The 20,008-nt window shown below is 54.1% G+C and overlaps 1 protein-coding gene across 2 annotated transcripts in view; it reads right to left on the bottom strand.

Moving 5' to 3' along the window:
- Positions 1-7,477: 7,477 nt before the first annotated feature.
- Positions 7,478-20,008, bottom strand: part of KCNT1 (potassium sodium-activated channel subfamily T member 1) — a 91,914-nt gene continuing 79,383 nt past the window's right edge. The window contains exons 20-32 of one of the 2 annotated variants that reach the window (XM_064468548.1): positions 19,323-19,428; positions 19,035-19,207; positions 18,747-18,818; positions 17,871-18,005; positions 17,497-17,608; positions 16,968-17,069; positions 16,688-16,771; positions 16,165-16,293; positions 15,750-15,770; positions 14,700-15,003; positions 12,636-12,698; positions 9,528-9,612; positions 7,478-9,019 (exon numbers count right to left, since the gene is read on the bottom strand). In XM_064468548.1, the coding sequence (XP_064324618.1) occupies positions 8,899-9,019; positions 9,528-9,612; positions 12,636-12,698; positions 14,700-15,003; positions 15,750-15,770; positions 16,165-16,293; positions 16,688-16,771; positions 16,968-17,069; positions 17,497-17,608; positions 17,871-18,005; positions 18,747-18,818; positions 19,035-19,207; positions 19,323-19,428 (1,507 nt within the window). In that variant the 3' untranslated portion in view covers positions 7,478-8,898. The remainder of the gene's footprint in view (positions 9,020-9,527; positions 9,613-12,635; positions 12,699-14,699; positions 15,004-15,749; positions 15,771-16,164; positions 16,294-16,687; positions 16,772-16,967; positions 17,070-17,496; positions 17,609-17,870; positions 18,006-18,746; positions 18,819-19,034; positions 19,208-19,322; positions 19,429-20,008) is intronic. The other variant, XM_064468550.1, reaches the window with a different exon arrangement.

Below are 20,008 nucleotides of genomic sequence, written 5' to 3'. Positions count from 1 at the left end.
ATCTTAAGCAGCTCGGCGAGATGCAGGTGGCCGCGGTCTCGCGGGACTGAAGGCGGTGGCGGGAAGTGGCAGGGTAGGGTTTCTGCGGTGGGGCTGGTGGTTAGGATGCCAAACGGGAGCTGAATTCTTGGGCTTCAGATGAGGCTGTTTTTTTCCCGCGGGGCTCCGAGGACACCGCTCCAGAAAGTGACGTGCAAAGAAGATTTTTGAGAGATGGGATTTTTTTTTTTTTGTACCCGTTTTTACTGCTGTGTAACATATGCAGAACTGGAGAAATCTGTGAAGTATTTTGTGGGGGAGGTGTTTTGTGTGTGCTTCTGATAAGTGAAAATTTTTATATAATATTCTTCAGGACAATTTGAAATGGAGTTATTCATGTGGTCGGCTTGAGTATATTTTTTAGATGTCTAAAATACATCTTTCGAGGCATTAAAGCCAAAAAAATGGAATTCTTGTCCTCACTTATGTGGATCGGATGTTCTATTGTTTAATTATATATATGAAGACTGAGTATTAAAAATGGGAGAAAAAGTTTACTTCATCTTACCTCTGTAATTTTTTTTGGTGTTACATATATATTATTATGTACTGAATTTCCATGGATGGCGAGTCTGATCATGGCTTTAGCTTTAATACCTTGCTGCAGCAACCAGGAGCGTTAATGTGACGCGTCCTAAGGGACTCCCCGCAGGTCATCGTGAGCGGTCACGGTACGAAGGCACGTTTAATCCACCTCTGTTACATGCTTCAGAAACCAAGAGAAGAAACCAGTGAATTTTGACCTGTTTTTGGACAAAAGGGTATGACGTGCGTTGTTACAGTCCTTTATCTCATGCAAATTGTCAGGACAGATGCACCAGAGATATGGGAGGAACTTTCACACCATGAAATGTAAGTATGTTGCCCGCAGTGCGTTTAAAATTTTGCAGTTGGCTTGAGATCGCCGTTCAGGCAATGGGCTACTATTATCACATAGGAAGTAAAAAATATTTAGGTGGGTTTTTTTAAAGTTTTCTTTGGATATATTGTCAATACAAAATTATCGTATAAGCAAAATGCTTCCCTTATGGTCTGAGCTTCCCGTTCGCCGGTATATTACAGCTTCTTTTGGTTTTAGGGGTTTTGAAGATCTCGGATTCCAGTGTGCGTATGAAAAGGTGTGCTTTTGCTCTTCCGTTCCAAGTGGTACGTTAAACTCCTAAAGATTAAACCAAACTGTTTATAAAAAATGCCATTCCTACCACTTAGATGTCCTTAAATAGGAATGTGCGGTTTGTTTAAGCTTGGCTTGGTCTGTTAGGGTCACCATTAGCTATTTGCCATTAATTTTGGCATTTTTTTGTGTGCACGTGCATAAAAGAGTTGAAGACCAAGTGCAGTGGTCTGCAGAGTTAGCCGGCATTCAAGTTCTTTGCAGTAGACTGTATTAATCCCTGTTAATATAAGAGAATTTAAAGACCTTTCTTATAATTCCAGTATATATTTCACCATTTGTTTAGTACTTGTATTAGCAAAAATTTCCCCAATTCTATTGAAAGAAATAAGCTCACGCGTTGGTAAATAAGAGCTTAATTTTTCACATTGATGTTCACGATTCACAGCCTGGTTAGGATGTCTTCAATCTTTTGTCTTTAAACCTGTGAGGAGATTAAATCCTGGGACATGAAAAGAAATAATCTCTCTCTTTTCATGCACACACTTCTTTGCCTTGTTCCCTCGATTTCCCGGAAAGCCTCGCCTCGGTTCTACTTTTTGCAGCCAAGACCAGAATAACCAATTCCGACCGCCTTCAGCAGCCCCCGTGTGCAGCCTGGCACGCGCCTCCCTCTAGCAAACAGCAGCATCACAAGCCCTGACCCTGGAGCCTTCTCTCCCTCCGGAACCCCGGCAGAGCTCGGTTTGTATCAAGAACTCGACTACAGTTTCTGCTTCGTGGCTTTGCAAACCTGAAGGGTCAGAAAACTGTTTGGTGTCTCCAAATGTTGTTCAGGAAACGAGACCCAGTATGTTACCCAGTTGCACTAACCTGACCCCTCTGAATTTAGCAGGCAGTAAAACCGATACGACTGCAGGTGACAGTCTGAAACACTTATCAAAGCCAACTCTCATTTACCTGTCCGGCAATACCTACTTTATCAAGAAACGCGTTCAGTGGGGTATCTCCAGCCCTGAAACTTCAGTCCAAGGAGCTGTTCGTGTCTTCAGGATTTGGGATTCCTTCTGCGGGATGGTAAACGGTGCAAGTTCACTTTTCTGAAATAAACAGGAATCACAAAGTAACCTCAGATAGTGAAAACTCACAAACCCAGAGCAGAGCGCTGCTGTGCGGTGTCCGGTACCTGAACGCTACAGAGATTTGGGTGCTTTAGACATTCTGGCTTCGTTTATATTTTTCTATGTTAATGCCTCACGTCATTTTAAGTGATTTCTGATAATGTTTCTGTGTGTAGGACTGAGCATCAGAGGTGCCATGTATTCTGGATACTGTATTTTAGCGCCGCTTCTGTACTAAGCGCATTGCCTAGGGTAATATCGGAGGGTAAGAGGAGGATGTGGCAGAGCTGGTACTGTAAAAAGCATAGCAAAACGCCCGTTTCTTCTCTTGTTTTACATGGACGTTTGACAGTCAAACATCTGTAATACGAAGGCATCCAGAGAAAACTGCTGTTGTAACTGTGGCTCTTCATAGGAAGGAAATGGAACGTCCCTCCTGGATGAAGGTGAAATTAACTGAAAAGATTGCCTAATTAAAATGCTGCGCTTTTTTTCACATCATAAATGATCCCAAATCTTACGATTAGCGATTCCTGTCCCCCAGACTGCAGACAAGAAAATTACTCAGTGTTTGGGTAGAGGAAATGACAAAAATAAGCTGGTATTTCGGTTGTTTGCACTATATTAAATATATGTAATATTTATATTAATCAATTACATTAATTTTTATTCAATGGTCTGTATGGCAAAAGGATAAATTCCAGAAATTGAAAGACTCATTGTGATAGAAATGGAATGAAAGCTGAGTTACCTTTAGTCTGTTCCCCTTTTACTTTGCAGGGTTCATCCTTCCATACGCTTCACCTTGCAAGATCGTCCTGTGTTAGTTATCGACGGCGTATTTAGACATTCAAGTGATAGATTTTTCCAGGGATAACGCTTTGTGGTTCCGCGGCGCTGCTGAATGCCTCGCTCCTGGCAAGGGCTCTACTTGCAAAGCTCAAAGCGCCCCAGCAGCGAAAGGAGCGGCTCTTGGGAGCACGTCCGACTTTCAGCTGTCCTCAGCGCGGCGCGCCCCGCTCGGGCACGCTCCCGCGAAGGTTTGAGTACGTTATTTCATCTTGTGCTTTGCAGAACGCGTTTGGTGACTGCGAGGCCAGCTGTGATATTTTAGGCGCCTGCCTTCGTTCCCCAGCCTGCCTGTTCAGCAGAACGCGGCGAGTGCTGAACACAGTCACGTTTCTGCTGCAAAATTACAAGGCGGATTTATTTGCTTGGCTGCGCTAAATATAAATCTACTTTCAAATTACATCTTGGGACTGAAATACTGTCGCAGTTTTCCGATACATCCCTCCGACCTGGTTCAGAAATCACATTTATTATGCTGGGTTGGGGCAGGGGGGAAGCTGCTTAAACTGATGTGTGCAGCAGGGATGATTAAATATTCAATATATATAGCGTTTGTTAAAATTCAGATGAGGCGCTTGAAGGAACGGTTTGAAGCATACAAACCCCCCGGAATTACCATGGCGTTACGTGGAAATCATACCAAAGGAAAAACTTACCTCTTTTGAATGTGTGTCTTTCAGGGAATAACTATAAAACCTGAATTTACAGTAAAATAAAAAAAATCTGTTGTGGTTTTGGTTTCTTTTTTATTTCCCAGCCACATCAATACTATTTTTTTCCCTTCTAATATATATTTTAGTGCTCTAGGTTTTGCCGTTCTGAAGTTTTCAGTGTTAGAACTTATTTTTCCTCAGCTGGGGCAACATTTTAAGTGACTTTTGGTTCATTTTGCAGTATTATTTCTTCCTCTCTCACGGCTTCTGTTGCTGTGGAAGGTGAAGCAAAGTAAAAAGCAGGTGCGACCTCCTGCTGCGAAGCACTGAAGCCTTCCTGGCGTGGGGACAAAGCAGCCGAGAAACAGGATCTGCTGGTGCCAGTGACACAAAGGGAGGTAAAGCAAGGCACAACGCTGGAAGGCCGAGCGCGGGAGGGCCGGGCTTTGTTGGGGAAGGAAGGCAGTTAAGGGAGATCTCGCAGCGGGGGAACCAGCTTTTGGTTTTTAACCAGCTACAGCGACTGCAGAGGTGTTGGGGGAAAAACAAACCCCGAGCTTCGTGTTGTAGCTAATGAAAGGCTTGTTCAGAATGTGCCGTTACCTGTTCTTTGGGCTGTTACTGGTGGTGGTGAAATCACCTCTTCTGGCTGGAGCCGTTCTAATTCAGCTGTACTGGAAAATCGGGAGGAACTTGTTCTCTGTGTATGGATTTGTCTTGTTTAAAGACAAGAGTTTAAGTAATTTTAACAAGGACCCGGCTTCCTGCTGTCCCGCTTGACGTGGGTAAGCTGACAGCGCAATGGCGTGACGGCTTCCAACCTTCTCACCTGTACGTGTACGTTAATCCTAGAATTATCTGCACGACTTAAGGTATATCGTTTGTCTCCCGCTGGAGGATTTGAAATAAATATAATTTTTACAGTAATTTCTTAAAATGTCTAATAAAAACAGTCTCTGGTTCCCCACTCTTTGCATGTGATCGCAGAGCTAACGTCTGTGTGTAGGTGTGTGCTATGCTCTGGAAAGGGGCGCTCGGTCTGGAAATCCTGGGCTGCGCTCACAAAGCACAGCGTCGGTGAAAAATTTTGAAGCATTTAGAGGTAGAACATGTCCTGAATGCTGGCTGAACCTCAGGAAAAAAGGTCTGTTAAATAGCCACAAAATTTAATGCATTTGTTGAATCGTAGAAAGTAAGGGTTAAATAAATTAATTAAATGACCTTTAAGTACAACGTTGGCGTTGTGCCGTTCTCGTAACGCAGCAGCACACGTAACGTCCCCTTTCTCCGTTCGTGCACTGAGAGTTTTGAAAGCAGGTTAAGGGAAAAAAAGGGCTCCGTGTGTCCCCGCTTTAGGAGAGAGGGCTTGCAACGCGGGCGTAGGGCTTCGGCGCCCTAAAGCCACGTCTTGCCGTGGATGTTAAAATAAAAGTCTGCTCCCAGGGAGGAAAATAAGACAGCAGGCTCTAGCGCTGCCGCGGGCGGCCCGGTTGGTGTCGCTTGTCTTTACAGAAACGTGAAGCATCTTTGCAAGAGTTGTAGGAAGCCCTCTGCGCTGGCTGCCCGCGGCACCAAGTCTCGGAGGGGAAGAGGTGGGAGTCGGGTCTGCCGCCGCTGGTAAAGCTCCCTGCGCGAGGGGGCCGCGAGGGATGACGGGGCTCTCGGGGAGGGGGGGGTGTAAAAACATCGTGTTCTGTATAGGCTGAAGTAAAAAGGGGTAGAACAGGAAATAAATATGCTCTTATCAGGTGTCTGAATATTTGATTTTAATTTAATGCATCATGATACATGGGGTCAGCCCGTATTTAGCATATGAAACCATTAGCGGACACGTAACGTGCGATGGAGCTGTCGCCGGTGAGCCTGAAAACACCGTGGCCGTCCCCGTGGCTGCGCTCCCCCAGGGCCTGTCACGTCTCTGCCCCGGAGCACAACGCCTTCCCTCAGAAAATCGTCGGGGTTTTTCCGAAGTTCATTGCCCGCAGCTGGAAGCGATAGCAGTTGTTTTCCTCTCCCCAGGGCGGGCTGTACCAGGCGGGTCCTGGGGACCCCCCGCCGCGCCCCCTCTCCGACAGCCCTTTTATACACGGAAGCAGCTCTTCTTGATGCATCAACGTTTCCAGGACCATTACAAAAATAAAATACTTCTGTTTTTACATTAGTGTTGTAACCGAGTCTAAAGAATTAGAAAAATTAAACGTTTGTTCTTAGACTTGCATTGGCCACAGGTTAAGTATCTACAGTATTTATTTCAACATCCCATTAGAATCTCTGCTATAAATGTACACCGTAGAAAGAATGTATGCAAAATGTGGGGGTTTATACACATAGCTTTCTTTTTAAATACATATATTTATACATTAAACGAACAGAAGCATTGTCAAAATGCAGTAACGTGGAGGGTGGTTATTTTAACAGTATCACAAACCGCGTGTAGGCTATAGTTCCTTGGGGGCGTGGGTTACCTCTTACGTTAATTATCCCCTCGAATTAAGGGGCAATAAGAATTCAGCGCGCCCCGTGGGGAAGGAGAGGTACCCAAAGCCGAGCCCCTGCCGCAGCACCTGACGGCTTCGCAGCCTGCGGGGCCGCGGGAGCGGTGCTGGCTGCTCTGCGCTCGTGGGGCCCCGGCAAAGGGGAAAAGGGTAAAAGCTGTCGTGTTCGGCGCGGTTAAACGCGTGCGGCTCGGCACATCGGCCGCGCTGCGGGGGGCTGCGGTGCTTGGGGTTTTAAACCGTCGTGCTGCTTTGTGCCGCTCCTCCGTGGAAGATAAGCGGGGACTGGAAAATCATCTGTCTGAAATCTAGGTGATTAAATAGATTAACACTTGATGAGGCATTTCTGGCGTTATCGGAGCATCTTGAGGCTTTACATTAACACAGACCCAACGTGTGGTTTTGCTCATTAACTGCGCTCACTTTCTAGCCTACAACAACTTTTTTTTTTTTTTCATTTTAAATGCTGTTTTTGGCATGCTCGGTTACAAACAGAAATAAATAAAACCTGATGCTGCTTCAACCAAATAGATTAAAAAAAAGAATAATTAAAAAAAAACCAAACCAAACCAGAACAACCCAAAAAAAGCATCAGCAACAGTTCTGTTTGTGCCCACATCACAGGGTGGGGCAGCACACGGCGGTCATCGCTTTTACCTGCGGCACCGCTCCGAGCCTGTGGCATACCGTCGGCTGACGGCGCCTGGTGCAGGTCACCAGGGCCTCGAGGCCAGCACATCGGGGGGAAAAAAACCCAAAACAAAAAACCAAAACCAAAAACCCCACAATTTTAAAAAAAAAAGACCATCCCCAAACCCCATCCCAGCACAGAAGGTCTTTTTCAACACCTTCTCGAGGCAACGCCAGCCTCGGCACGGGTCCTACCCCCCCCCACCCCGGCACCCTCAGTCCTCTCACGCAGGCGTCTCCCCCATCGCTGCTTTTCCCACGGGCTGGGGAGCGCGGCCCTGCCCGGCAACAGGTCACCAACTGCTTAAAAACTGCAATTTTAAACAGGTTTAGGGATTTTTTTTTTTTTTTTTGGTTGGTTGGTTTTGTAAACAACTTTTATTGGGTGGGAGGTGTCATGGGGAACAAATGGCGAATGGTAATGGCACTAAACCATCCAGCTGGCAGCGGGCCTGGGACGGCTGATGGGGTTTCATGGTGGTGGTGTGATTTACAGGCGTCTTGTTTTGGGGTGTGTTTTTTTAAAAAAAATCACATTGGAGTTTTAATGTATGAATGCAAAAGTATATAACGGTAACAACTCAGGTTATTCACTTGGCAGTCAAATAAAACCTTTACATGTCAGAGTTGCAAAGTGTGCAAAAATAGATGGAAAATACATCTCGTGTTTCTGCTATCGGAAGGTCGCTACGGGTCGGCCACTGCAGACCGAAAGCGGTTGGCCAGCGTGTGCGATGCTGCGGCGTGCGGGGCAACGCTGGGCTGTACATTCATGCACCTCTGCCGCAGGCGAAGCCGCTCGGGCGCGTGGTTGCGCTGGGTTATACAGCGGAGCGAGGCTGGATGGAGCTGCTGGGGTGGGGGGCGGGGGGCGGGGGGGAGCGGGCAGAACCCGCTGCCTTTAACGGTGTCACCAGTCTGTGACCCCCGGGGAGGGGGAAGAAGGAAACCCACGTCTGAGATGTGCCGGGCCCCAACCTGGCCCTGGAAGGAGGGGACACTGACCCCCCAACACCCAAGGGTGCATGTCCCTGGCCAGCCTGCCCCTTCCCACCCCCAGTAAGGGGACCCCCGAGTCTCTTGCCTGCCCTGGGCAGCCCCAGGCAGCTCAGCTACAGCAGCAGCCACGGGGGGACAAGCTCAGCCGGGGCTGCAGCCCCAGGGGCACCATGCCCGCAGGCAGGGCTCAGGCTAAGGCAGGGCTCAGGCTAGAGCCGGGCTCGGGCGATGGCAGGCATTGCCGCAGGGATGGCCCGGCTTTCGGTCACCTGGGCTGGGTGGGGGTTGGTGTGTGAGATGCCGAGACACGCTGGAGGCAGCGCAGCCCGGGCCATGGCAGCGGAGGGGGCTGCACCGCCCCGTCCCAGCCCAGCCCAGCGCCGCGTGCGCCTCGCATCGACGCCCGTAACAGCAAACCAAGAGGATGAACAACATAAGCTGGGTGAAAGAGCAGAAGTTTGGTACCCCTGGGGATACCTGGTGAAGGAGGAGGAGAACAAGGAGAAGGGTTTCGGTGCAGTTTTGCTCTTGTATTGACAAGCCCCAGCAAATGCAAACAACCTGCATCAGCTGGGGACATTATTAAACACGGTCCTCCTGCTCACACAGGGTCATTTGTCGTCTGGCCTCAGCCACATCCCACCAGCACCAGCGAAGACTTTCTCACTAGTTGCGGTATTTGTATAAAAAGTTAAAAGCCACGGGGCATACGACGGCCGGCTGTTGGTCTGTCCGGCTGTCCCGTCCCTCCACGGGGGCGGTCTGGGCATCCCTTTCCATGGCACAAAGCCAGACCGGGCATTCCCCAGGGCAACAGGCGCCCGCGGGCAGCAGCAGTCTTCCCCCTCCGGCTGGCCATCCTCTTCTTCACCGCCTCTTCCCGGAGCCCGCCGGCTCCCACAGGGGCGCGGGGGTGGAGGTGGGGGGGTGGGGGATGCTCACAGCTGGGTCTCGTCACGCGTTTCGGGGTTGCAGGGGCCCAGCTTGTTGCTGCAGCTGCTCTTGCGGCTGTGGCCATCATTGGCCACGTGGGCCAGTGGGTCGGAGCGGATCAGGTACCTGCGGGGCACAGCCTGGTTACGGCACTGGGAACCCCCCCCCGGGTTCCCTGATGGCAGGAGGGAGCTGTGCAAACCCTAAATTGGGGTCTGGCCCATCTTTGAGGCTGGGACATGCAGGGATGCCCCACAGTGCTGTGCTGGGAGCTGCTGCTCACAGCAGCAGGGCAGCTGTTAAAATGATTAGGAGTTATTTCTCCTGGCACTGCACAGTGGCGAAAGCCAAGGGAAAAGCCTCTGTGCTGCTGGTGGAGCAGTGACAAGCGAAGCTGGGGTGGTTTGGGCACTGCTCAGGAACACAGGGAGGGGGAATGGCCCAGGAAGGAGTCAAAAACTGCAGGTCCATGTGAGAAATCATGGCAAGCAATGGAATGGGGCAGCCCACCGCGATGGGGCGGGTCTGGGGGCACAGGGAGCGCTCGCGCCTGGGCAAAAGCCCACCCGAGTGGCTCCATATCCCAGGGACTGCGGGTGAAGGGGGGGTGGGGGGGGGCGGTGTCAGCACGTACACGATGTCGTTGAGCTCCAGCCGCGTGTCCGGGGGGGGATTGATCAGGACGTAGGACAAGGTGTTCTGGTGGTCGTTCATCTCATCTGCGAGAGGAGGGGAAAGGGCGGGTGAGGGATGCCCTGACGGACACCTCGATGGACACCCCGGTGGCCCTCCCTCCCGCAGCCCCGCTGCAGCATCCCTGAGCACCTGGCTCCGAGGGGTCACGGCTTGTCCCCAGGGACCACGGGTGAGTCCCTTTATGAAGGGAGGCCATGGGCAATGGCGTTGCCACCAGGAGAGCATCGCTGCCACCTCCCTCCACGCCTCCCCAGCCGCTCCCCCGCCACAGCACGGCCCGGGGACTGGCAGACGTAACTCTTCAAATACCCGCTCCCTCCAAAAAAAAAGTAAAATATCTTACCTTGGTTTAGTGCAAAAAAGGGAACAGGTTAGTCTTGCCATGTTAGGTATAGCAAAACAACTCCAACCACTGGGTCAGGGCAGCCAAACCCCCCACCGGGCCACTCGAACACTCTGCCCACTTCTCCCCTTCTTCAGTTACTTAATTTAGCATCATCCAGCAAGAGGATTTAGTTCAACGATTGTTTCTACCGCCTCTGTGGAGTTTCAGAGCCATCGATGCCATTCGGGGATGGCTCTAAACTACCGTAACCTCCTGGGGGAAGGGGCTCAGGGCCACCGAGAGCTGCACCCATGGGTGCTGCGTGGGGCGAGGGGGCAGCCTCGAGGGCAGGGAGGGCCCTGCGCTTTCCAGAATAGCTGAGAACAAGATCATGGGTGAAATGAATGGGGGTGAAAGGCTGCGGGCGGCCAGGGAGGGGGTGGAAGTTGCAACAAATAACACTATTTACAGGACTGAGTGACTAGGTATGGATGGACAGGATGGAGAGGGGATGGACAGACAGACGCCGGGGCAGCATGATGAGCACGGCGGGACTTCAGCTCGCTGCAAGGCTTGTCACTGGGACACCTCTCCGGGCTATCAGAAAGGCCCGTCTGAGCAGCATCGTGCGCACCATGCGTTTGCCGATGTCGGACAAACGGCGCTGGGGTTGGCGGGAGCAGGGAGCAGCCGCCTGGACAGGCGCTAACTCAGGGCTTTGCCCTGTGACCTGTCCCTGCTGTCCCCCTGCCCTGGCCACCATCCGGAGCGGATCCCCAGTCAAAGGCTGCCCTGCCACACGGCAGGACGTGGGACGAGTCCCCTGCCACAACGGCGCCTACAGGGGCACGATCGCCCCGGCCATGGCAAGGGTGGCCAAACCAGGCCATAGGCGAGGAGTACCGCTGCTCTTCAGCCTCAGGGCTGGGGCGAAACCTCTGAAGTGGGGCTTTTCTCCAGCTGTGAGATGAACCACAGCAGCTCAAGCCACCACAGCTGCCTGGCCTGGCATCCTGGACAGGGATGCAAGCAGGTCCCCTCCCGGGCTGCCTTTGCCGTGTATTTGGCCAGTGTACATCCAGACGGACCCCGAAGCACCCCCGCAGCTGGACCGCACCGGTACAGCACACAGAAGCGTTTGCGGGGGACATGAGCCCCTCGTTTTGCTGCTCAGACACCTCCCTGGCACCTCTGAGGCCACAGAAGGTGCCGCAGCCCATGGAGGACTGGGGTCGCCTGCAAGGAGCTGCTGTGTGGGACCCCCACCCCGACCCGTGCCAGGGTATCCAGCCCCAGGCACCGACCAGTCCCTCAAGCTGCCAAAGAGCTTTGGCCATCCCAGTGCTCAGCCTTACAGCGAGGCGGGGACAGCGGGTGGCAATGCTGGGGCGCGGGTGACACACAGACCTTGGGACCCGACGGGAGACACGGGGGGTTTGCCATGAGGGGGGAAGGCGGGGAAGGGCCCTGGCTCGCGGCAGGTTTCCCTGCTCCATGGAAGCACCTTTTCCTGACCCCCATGCAGCCGAGCCAGGCACTGCTAAACCCACCAAGTATATTGCCATATCACCCCCTGCGGCACAGCGGCAGGGCTCAGCCCAGCAGCACCCTCCAGCAATTTTTTTCTTTGCGGTGGGGGGGAAGCCAGCGCTGAGCTCCAGCTCCTGTCCCCATGCAGCCCCCAGCAGCGATGCCACCACTGTTCACCCACGGGCTCTCCTGGCTTAGCAGGGAGTGAATTGATGGTGCTGGGCCCCTCTGCAGCAGGACACAGGCTCTCACTGAGCCCCAGCTCTTCTGCGGGAGGGAGAGATAGATACCAGCAGGGTCTGAGCTCTGCCCAGTACCCACTGGCCAGCTGGCAATATACTCTGCTGGCGTGGGGCTTCCATGAGCCCCAGCTGGGGCTGCTTCTCTGATGAAGGACACAGTTCATAGGAAAATGCCAACTTTTCACCTTAAGCATGGGCTAGTGAAGCCTAAAATACAGCTAGGTTGGGCTATTGCTAATCTCTAGGCTGCTGCAGTAAAAAGGGGGCTTTCTGGTGCACTTTACACCCCTGCTTAAAGGTGTAAATGGTGCAACAACCCTGCAGCTCCTGCACAGGCCAACGAGGTGCCCCGGGGCATCTGCAGCACGGGCAGCTCTTGCTGCTGCTGCTGCTGCCTCCTGCCGAGCCCAGCACCTCCCCGGTTAGAAAACAGGGCCTGCTAACGCTAGAGGATTGTCCAGTAACACAAAGCAAGGATTCCAAAGGGCTTCCCAAGTGCTGCCTTGCCCCTGAGCTGTGGCTGATGCCCATGCAGCTGAGAGGCTGCAGGAGCTCCAGCATCACCTTGCAGCACACACCAGCAGCTCCGCTGCGCTCAGCCTCCTGCCATCCCCTCCTCGAATTGCCACTGGCTTTACAGACCAAAACCAACTTGCAAAGCAAAGGAGGGAGGGTTATTTTTAACAACGGGGCTGTGATTTCCCTGCAAGAATTCAGCTAGAAAAGGGTCCCTCGTGTTTTTGTCACCATGACTGTACGGAGCCCTGCGTTTGCACCACCACTGCAGGACTGTCTTTTGTTTTCCACCACCACCCAACAAATTAGTGCTTGAAAGACTCAGGTATCTAAGGTGAAAACCGGCAAGGGTGTGGATTGGGCTTAGCTGGCATGATCTTGTTGTACGCTGCACGCCGTGAGTCACGCGGGACTCCCAGGGAAAGGGAATTACCTTGCAAATATCCCAGGTTTACCCGATTCATCACATCACTGGCTGTTAAATTTGCTACATCCTCTACAGAACATACAGGGAAAGGCACAGACATAAACAGAGAGAGAGAGAGAGGTCAGCAAGCCATGATTTGGCAAATATCAGAGACGAGCTCCTGCACTGCAGCAATAAAATGAGCAAAAGAAAAAGGAAAGGGGGAGAAGGCAGAGCAACGTGTTCTTCCAAAACGCCATGGGTGTCCAGACACTGATGGTGACACATGGTGACAACACACTGTCCCGGGCACAGCCAGCGTGGGGGCCAGGGAGCTGCTGGACCCCCCCGTAGTGCCCGACGCCCCTGTCCCGGCCAGGCACTGCCCTCCTGCCCTGACGGGTGACGGGTCCTGCACCCCCCCGTCTCTCCGCTTGCCGGACCATCCCCAGTTTGCTCCAGCCTTCGCCGGATCGGCCAGGTGAAGGAAGCAAACCGACGCTAACCCAGCCGACGGTGCCTGAGCATCCCGGCAGGGCTGGCTGCAGGGCAGCCCCTCGGGATCCTCAGCTGAGGCTGTTCAGGTGCAGAAGCTGCCTCTGCCTTAACGCCTGCCTGCGCTTGCAGGGGGTGCGACGCCACGGCCTGCCCTCAGCGGCACACGCTGCGGCAGCTCTTGCTTCGGTGCACCCTGTTTCCCAGCTTCCCACGCCCAGCAGCTGTGTGAAACAGCTTTTTTAAGGCAGTGAATGCCATCAGCTGTGCTCCAGACTCTGCAACAGAGCTGCAGGGAGCTGGGAGTCCCCCAGAAAAAGCAGCAGAAACTTTTAGGACTAGTAATGTAAGAAAAAAAAGAGATGGGGAGGGGGATGCACCGCTGCAAAGCCCTCCCCTGGGTGCCTTGTGCCCCCTCTGTCCTGCCGCAAGCCAGGAGGGGAGGCTGGCCGATGCCCACAGCCAGCCCGTTTGCCCTCCAGCTCCAAACCTCCTCCTGCACTGCATTTCTTTATGTTTTCTCCTCCTCTTTCACACGCCTGAAGGGCTGTGAGGGAGAAACCAAGATGGGGGAGGAGGAACTGCCCCCCTCGCTGCCTCCCAGTACCAGCTCCCATCCCGGCCGGGGCACGGTGCCAGCGTGCATGCGGGCAGGGGCCGGCACGGGGTGGACGGACGCTCTTCAAGGATGTGGCACACAGGTAGCAGCACAGGATGGCTTAAAAGAAAGAAAGGAATAAAAAAACCAAAACCAAACAAACCACGGAAGCTATGGGCTACAGACTTTGTCATAACCAAGAGGTGGGGAATTGTCGGGGGGGGACACAGACGCCAGCACCGACGGGCAGGTGAGAAGCTTCACGAGAAATGCGGCTGCACAAAGGGACCCTGAGCGCTGTGGGCGCCCCGGGGGTCTGTGGGCTCATCACAGCCAGAGACACTAGTTTCACACGCAATGAAGCAAACCCTGTAGCTACCGAAAGGATTTTCCATGGAAGAGCTTTATGAAGGATTAAAGTCCATAACAAAAGGGGCTTGCGCCAGCTGACGGGGCTTCACCTCTCCCTGCCGCACTAGGGGAGCTCTCGGGCAGAAGGGTTTTGCTGACTTGGAGTCAGAGTGTCCTGAACCACCATTTCTGCACCGCCAGGAAGTGGGGGGCCAAGCGGGGCATCGCACCCGAAGGCTGCACGGCAGCGCTCGGTCCAGCTGCAGGCAGAAGGGAGGGAGTTACTCTGCCACTGCCAATTCCTGCCTGGACCCATCCCAGAGCCCTGGAATGGGGGTGGCTGCCTGCAGTTGGCTGGGGGGTGGCAGGCGAGGGGGCTCTGCACTGCGGGACCCCAGCCTTGAACGCGCTCGTCTGCAGAAGCACAAGCAAGCCGGGGAATGAGGCATTACTCCCAGCCAGGCCCGGCAGCGCCTGCGGGGTTCGGCTTGGCATGGGGTTTGGCTTGGCACAGGGTTAGGCTTGGCGCGGGGTTAGGCTTGGCGCAGGGTTAGGCTCAGCTTGGGATTAGGCTCAGCACAGGGTTACCTGAGGAGCCTGCGAGTGGGATGCACCACCACAGAGAAGCGTGACCGAACGGCACTTACCGTACCCGGTTGTGGGCAAGCCCAGGTGCTTCATACGGTTTTTGACAAGCTCGGAAAGCTCCTGCCGCTCGGAGCGCCGGTACAAGCTGAGGCGCTGCTGGCTGATCCACTCGGCCGTCTTGCTGGAGTGCTTGTTGCCCTTCCTGCTCAGCCGGCGCGCCCACTGCATGCTCTTGCGCCGCAGCAGCGGGTGCTCCGACTGGTCGCTGGAGCACGAGTTCCTGTGGTGGCTGGTCTTGATGCCCCAGTGCTCCTTGACGTCCTTTGTGTCCTCGCAGTCCTCGACGTTGATTGAGATCTGTGACTGGAAGCCCAGCAGGTCACGGGGGCGGGGGGGGGGGAGTTGGGGGGGGGGAGGGGGTGTACCAAAAAGAGCCCGTCCTGTCTGTGATGGGGTGGGATCTCTCCCATGGGAGGGGATCCTTCCTCTGATGCACACGCACTCTCCCAGCACATCATATCTGTCCTGATAAAACTACCTGGCCAGCAGATTTGGGATGAGCGCTGTCGAGTGGCGTATAATGGTATGTCGCACGTGATTTCCCGTGGGCTGCCCAAGGGACAGCCGTGCCCTTGACTCCCTCCCTTTCGTCTTGCAGCAGACATGCTGCTGCATTTCTGGTACAGCAATCCCCACTGGTGAGCTGGAATTTATTAATAAAGCAGTTTAAAGCATCGCTAAGAAAGAGGTGGATTGCGTTTAATTAAATGTAAACTTTGGGCTCCCTGTAGCTGCCTCCTACAAAGCTGAGCACTGAAGGTATTTAAAAGGGAGCCTGGCTCGCTCCCCTGCTCCTTATCCCAGTTAATTACACTTCAGGGCGCCGAGGACTTTTGTCGTCCCGGGCTGCCGAAGCATCGCCCTTCCGCGGGGGACAGGCAGCGCTGTGCCGGCACCGGGGGCGACAGCCGGCACAAGGCGCGTGGTGGCTCTCGGTGGCCGGAGGAGCCGCTGGCAGAAGCCAGCCCAGCGCTTGCCCGCGGCTGGGGCCTGGGGAGCCCAGGAGGCAGCGCTGACGCCGCCCAGGGCTGGATGTGAGCGGCACTCACCTGCGCTCTGATGTCGTGGGGCTGCGGCGGGGGAAAAGGAAGGAAAAACAAAGCATCAGCCCAACAGAAAGGCAGCCCTGCTGTGCAACATCCCCCCTGCTCCCCGGGGACTCGGTGCCATGCGGCACTGCAGAGCTGTGCCGAGAAAATCCCCCCGCCTGCCCGCAGCCAGGCTGCTGCCCGGAGAGACAGGCATGTACGCCGAGCCCGCTGACCCGGCTGGGGAACCAGGACACCGCCGCCGTAACGCTAACGAAGCGAAGGCAGAGCTTCCCCTCCCCTCACTCCAACCACCGCTGCTGCAACCAGGTCCGTGGCCCCGGCCAGCCTCACAGACCTCATCTCTCCAAGTGGTGATGCTCGGCTGGCACCACCAGCAGCCCCTGCCCGGCGCACGCCACTGCCATGCCCCTACCTCAGAGGTTGCGAACATGTGCGACTCCGTCCTGTAAATCCCAATGGGAATCTCCGCGCTGGAGGAGCAGAGCTTCTGGAAGAGGCGGCCGTATGTCCGAATCCACAGGTCGTCTTCAGTGATCTTCATCTGAGCAACAGAGGACGAACGTCAGCCACCCTGCGCTGTGCTGAGCCCACTGAGGGGCACCTTGGGGCTGCTCTGAGCTTCCCCCAGCTCAGCCACATCAGTCCCAAAAGCGAGCTGGACTCCACAAAAAGACCAAGGGCAATTTCCGACCCCAGCCTCCAGAACAGGGACTTTGTTCCTTGGTAGCTCTTGGGCTTTTGGGCTCTTGGTAGCGGTGAGGTTCCCCACACACGATACAGGGGAGTGATAACCTGGCATGTTCTGCCCGACGTTGCTTCCCCTCCACTTCCCCAGAAGAGGGGAACCCTCCACCCCCACGCGCAAGGTGACAGATCCCACCAGATCCACAATGACTTGGCCTGATGGTTTCAACCCGCGGGGACTTGGCACCTACCGCACAGAGGTAGCCAGAGCCCGGCGTGGTGTCGAGACCCAGCAGCAACCGAGTGATGGTGATCATGTAGTCCTTCACGAATGACTGGGGAGAGACATTTGGGCAGGAAACGGGAGAAGAGGTTTGCTCAGTTATTCAATGGGAGCTGCAAAGGGGGGGCTGCTCCTGCGGCGCTGCCTTACCCAGAGCCCATCGGGGACACCCCCTGGGTGCTCCAGTCCATGCCAGCAGCTGCAGCCACGTGGGGGGCCCCTCACGGCCCCTTGCCAAGGGTTCTCACCTGGTAGAGCAGCGTGTCCAGCATGCTGATGCTGAAGACCCTCCCAGCTGCAAAGGGCAGCCGGAACATGAAGGCCAGGTTGGAGCCGTTCTCTCGCTCTTTCTGGAAGAGGAAGGGGAGATGTCAGTGCCTGTGGGGTCTCATTCAAGTCCTTGCAGGGTGCTTTCACATGCCCCAGTGTCTGGTTCAGGGGTATTTTTCTCCCTTGTCAGAAGATCTGTCTCAGCACAGTGACCCCACTGTCCCCCTTACTGCAGTCACAGGATGAAACCTGATTCAGAGGTGTGGTGTGCCCAGCACAGCAGTAGGCAAAGCAGCACAAACTCCAGCCACCGCATAAATACATAAATTTGCAGAAGGAGGTAGTTAGTCCAAAGATCAACTGCCCACATATTTGTTTGCTGCAGGTTATCTTGGGTAGATGCACACTAACTATGGTAGCTGCAGCATGCAGAAGAGCACAGGACCTTGAGGAGCATAAATGTCGTCACTCTCAGCGTTGAATTCCCAAGAGAAGACCTTCTCTTACCTTTTCTAGCTTGGAAAGGGCAAGAGAGTAACTGTCCTTTGCTCGGAACTGCATGAACCTCATGTTGGAGGGGTGGGTCAGCTCTGTGATAATGCTGAGGCTGGGGAAGAGCCTGCAATGGAAAGAGACCTGTTGTCCTGCCGCTCACTCAGAAGTGAGAGGACTGCCTGCATTTAAACCTGAGGAAGACCAAAATCATCCCCGTGCCCATCTAAGGTCAGAAAGAGCTGATTAGACGCTGTTTCCTAGAGCAAAGCCCAACTGCAGGTGTGTCCCACTGCCCACAGCCACCATCCCTGCCACCGCCACCCTTCCCAGCCTTGTCTCCAGCAGTAAGTGGCTGTGACAGAACCAGGGCAGCGGTCACCCCTCACCTGAACATCGTCTGGACATTGACAATCGTCTTTGCATCCGCCATGTAGTCCTCCTCAGCGCTCATTGTGCTCTCCTTGTCCACGACCACCAGGTTGTCGGCGTAGATGATGCCACACTGCAGCAAGCTGTCCAGGCTGGGCAGTTCCCAAAGAGAAAAGCACAGGGTCAGTCCTTGGAAATCACAGAGGGAAGCTGCACGTTGCGATGCGCAGTGCTACAGCAAGCCCAGGCTGCTCCCAACCACCAGCTCTTCACCTCCTCCTATCTACTGGGAGGGTTCAACAACCTGAAAGCCAACAGTGGGCTCAGCTCTATGGTAGAAGAGAATAGAATCATAGAATCATAGAATCACTATGGTTGGAAAAGACCTCTAGGATCGGATCATCTAGTCCAACCGTCAACCCAACACTACCAGGTCTCCTAAACCATGCCCTGAAGTGCCATCTTTTAAATACCCCCGGGGATGGTGACTCCCCGCCCTCTCTGGGCAGCCTGTGCCAGGGCCTGACCACTCTTGCAGTGAAGACATTTTTTCTAATCTCCAGCCTAAACCTCCCCTGACGCAGCTTGAGGCCTTTTCCTCTCGTTCTATTGCTAATGACTTGGGAGCAGAGACCATTCCCCCCCTCACTCCAGCCCCTCTCAGGCAGCTGCAGAGAGCGAGAAGGGCTCCCCTCAGCCCCCTCTCCTCCAGGCTAAACCCCCCCAGCTCCCTCAGCCGCCCCCCAGCACACTTGTGCTCCAGACCCTGCCCCAGCCCCGCTGCCCTGAACCCTGGGGCTTCTCATGGGATGACCCCAAAGTCTAGGCTGGCGTAAACGCAACACATTTAGGCATCACCGTAAGTAACAACAGCCGCATGTGGAAACACCTACTTATCGATCGTGCCCTCCATGTAATAAACCATAGGGAAACAACAGATGGCTTCCAGAAAGTGGTGCTCAGGCCTGGAGGAAGAGCAACAGAGAGCAAGGCGGTTCGGCAAGCCCACGGGGCAAAGACAGACACAAAACCCACACAGGAGTGCCCAGGGCCAGCATCAGCCCAGGCATCCAACAGTGGCACTGCCGTTCCCCCACGATCCACCCCCACAGCAAGAGATGCCCGTGAAAACACAGGGGAGGGCTTGGTGCAGTGGAAAACATCAGCGGAAAAGTACTTGCTTGTTGTCCAGCAGCAACACAATTGGGTTCAACTCTTTACGGGACCGATAGTACGCACGAAGCGGGACGATGAAGTTATATAGTCCGTTCCCAGCCGTCTCCGCCGAAACGATAATCAGCTTGTTCTTAAACCCGTAGGCTTTGGCATCTTCAAAGCTGTTGTGCTTGCAGCCCTGCGCGGTCGAAGGCAGCGCAGAGACTCAGCGCACGGCTCGCGGCCGCCCACCCGCCGTCCCGCTCCCAGGGGGGGCTGTGGCCCCCGGGCAGCCGCCCGCTGCCCCGTTCTACCTTGTCCAGCCTCAGGCAGCAGAAAGGGGCTTTCTCGGGTAAAAGGTGGCACAGCGTTGGGGAGCTCCCAATGTAGGGGGAGTTCGGTGGGTAGCCCTTCACGTACCTGCAGCAGAGAGAAAATCCAGCAGCGTGAGGACATGGGGAGAGGTCTCCACGTATACAGCACTCAGACACTGGGAAAAACTTTTAAAAGCAGCAGACCCAGGGCTCAAGCACATCACTTGCTACATGCTTTGCAAAACTCTCCTGCAGCAGCTGGAAATTTTCCAGAATACACATATATAGGAACCATTTTTGCTGTGCAAAGGGCCATGAGATTGCAATGTTCCCAGCACGGATGGAGAAGGCAGCAGATAGGCCCATCGAGTGCAGTTGGAAGGAGACAGGGTAGCGAGCTCCAGGAGAGGGGGGGCGCTGCTGAGACATATAAAGAAGCAAAAAAAACCCCCATCATTCATTTTTAGAGTTTGTTTTGGTGAATGTATACTTAAAAAAAAAAAATAATCACCATTTGTATTCTTGTTGGAACCAGAAGCAGAAATTTCATTTAAAGAGCAGCTGAAAGTGGACGTGAATTAAAAGCCGATCAGTAAGAGTCTGCTGATGTGGGGTAAGCTCCCCACATGGCTGCGAAAGCATCCAAACAGGTAACCAGCAAAGCAAGTGCTTGCCTAGCTGTCATA

Source organism: Phalacrocorax carbo, chromosome 18, assembly GCF_963921805.1.
Source record: "Phalacrocorax carbo chromosome 18, bPhaCar2.1, whole genome shotgun sequence".
Taxonomy (NCBI): domain Eukaryota; kingdom Metazoa; phylum Chordata; class Aves; order Suliformes; family Phalacrocoracidae; genus Phalacrocorax; species Phalacrocorax carbo.
The sequence above is the reverse complement of the archived record's forward strand: the minus strand, read 5'-3'. Positions and strand labels throughout refer to the sequence as shown.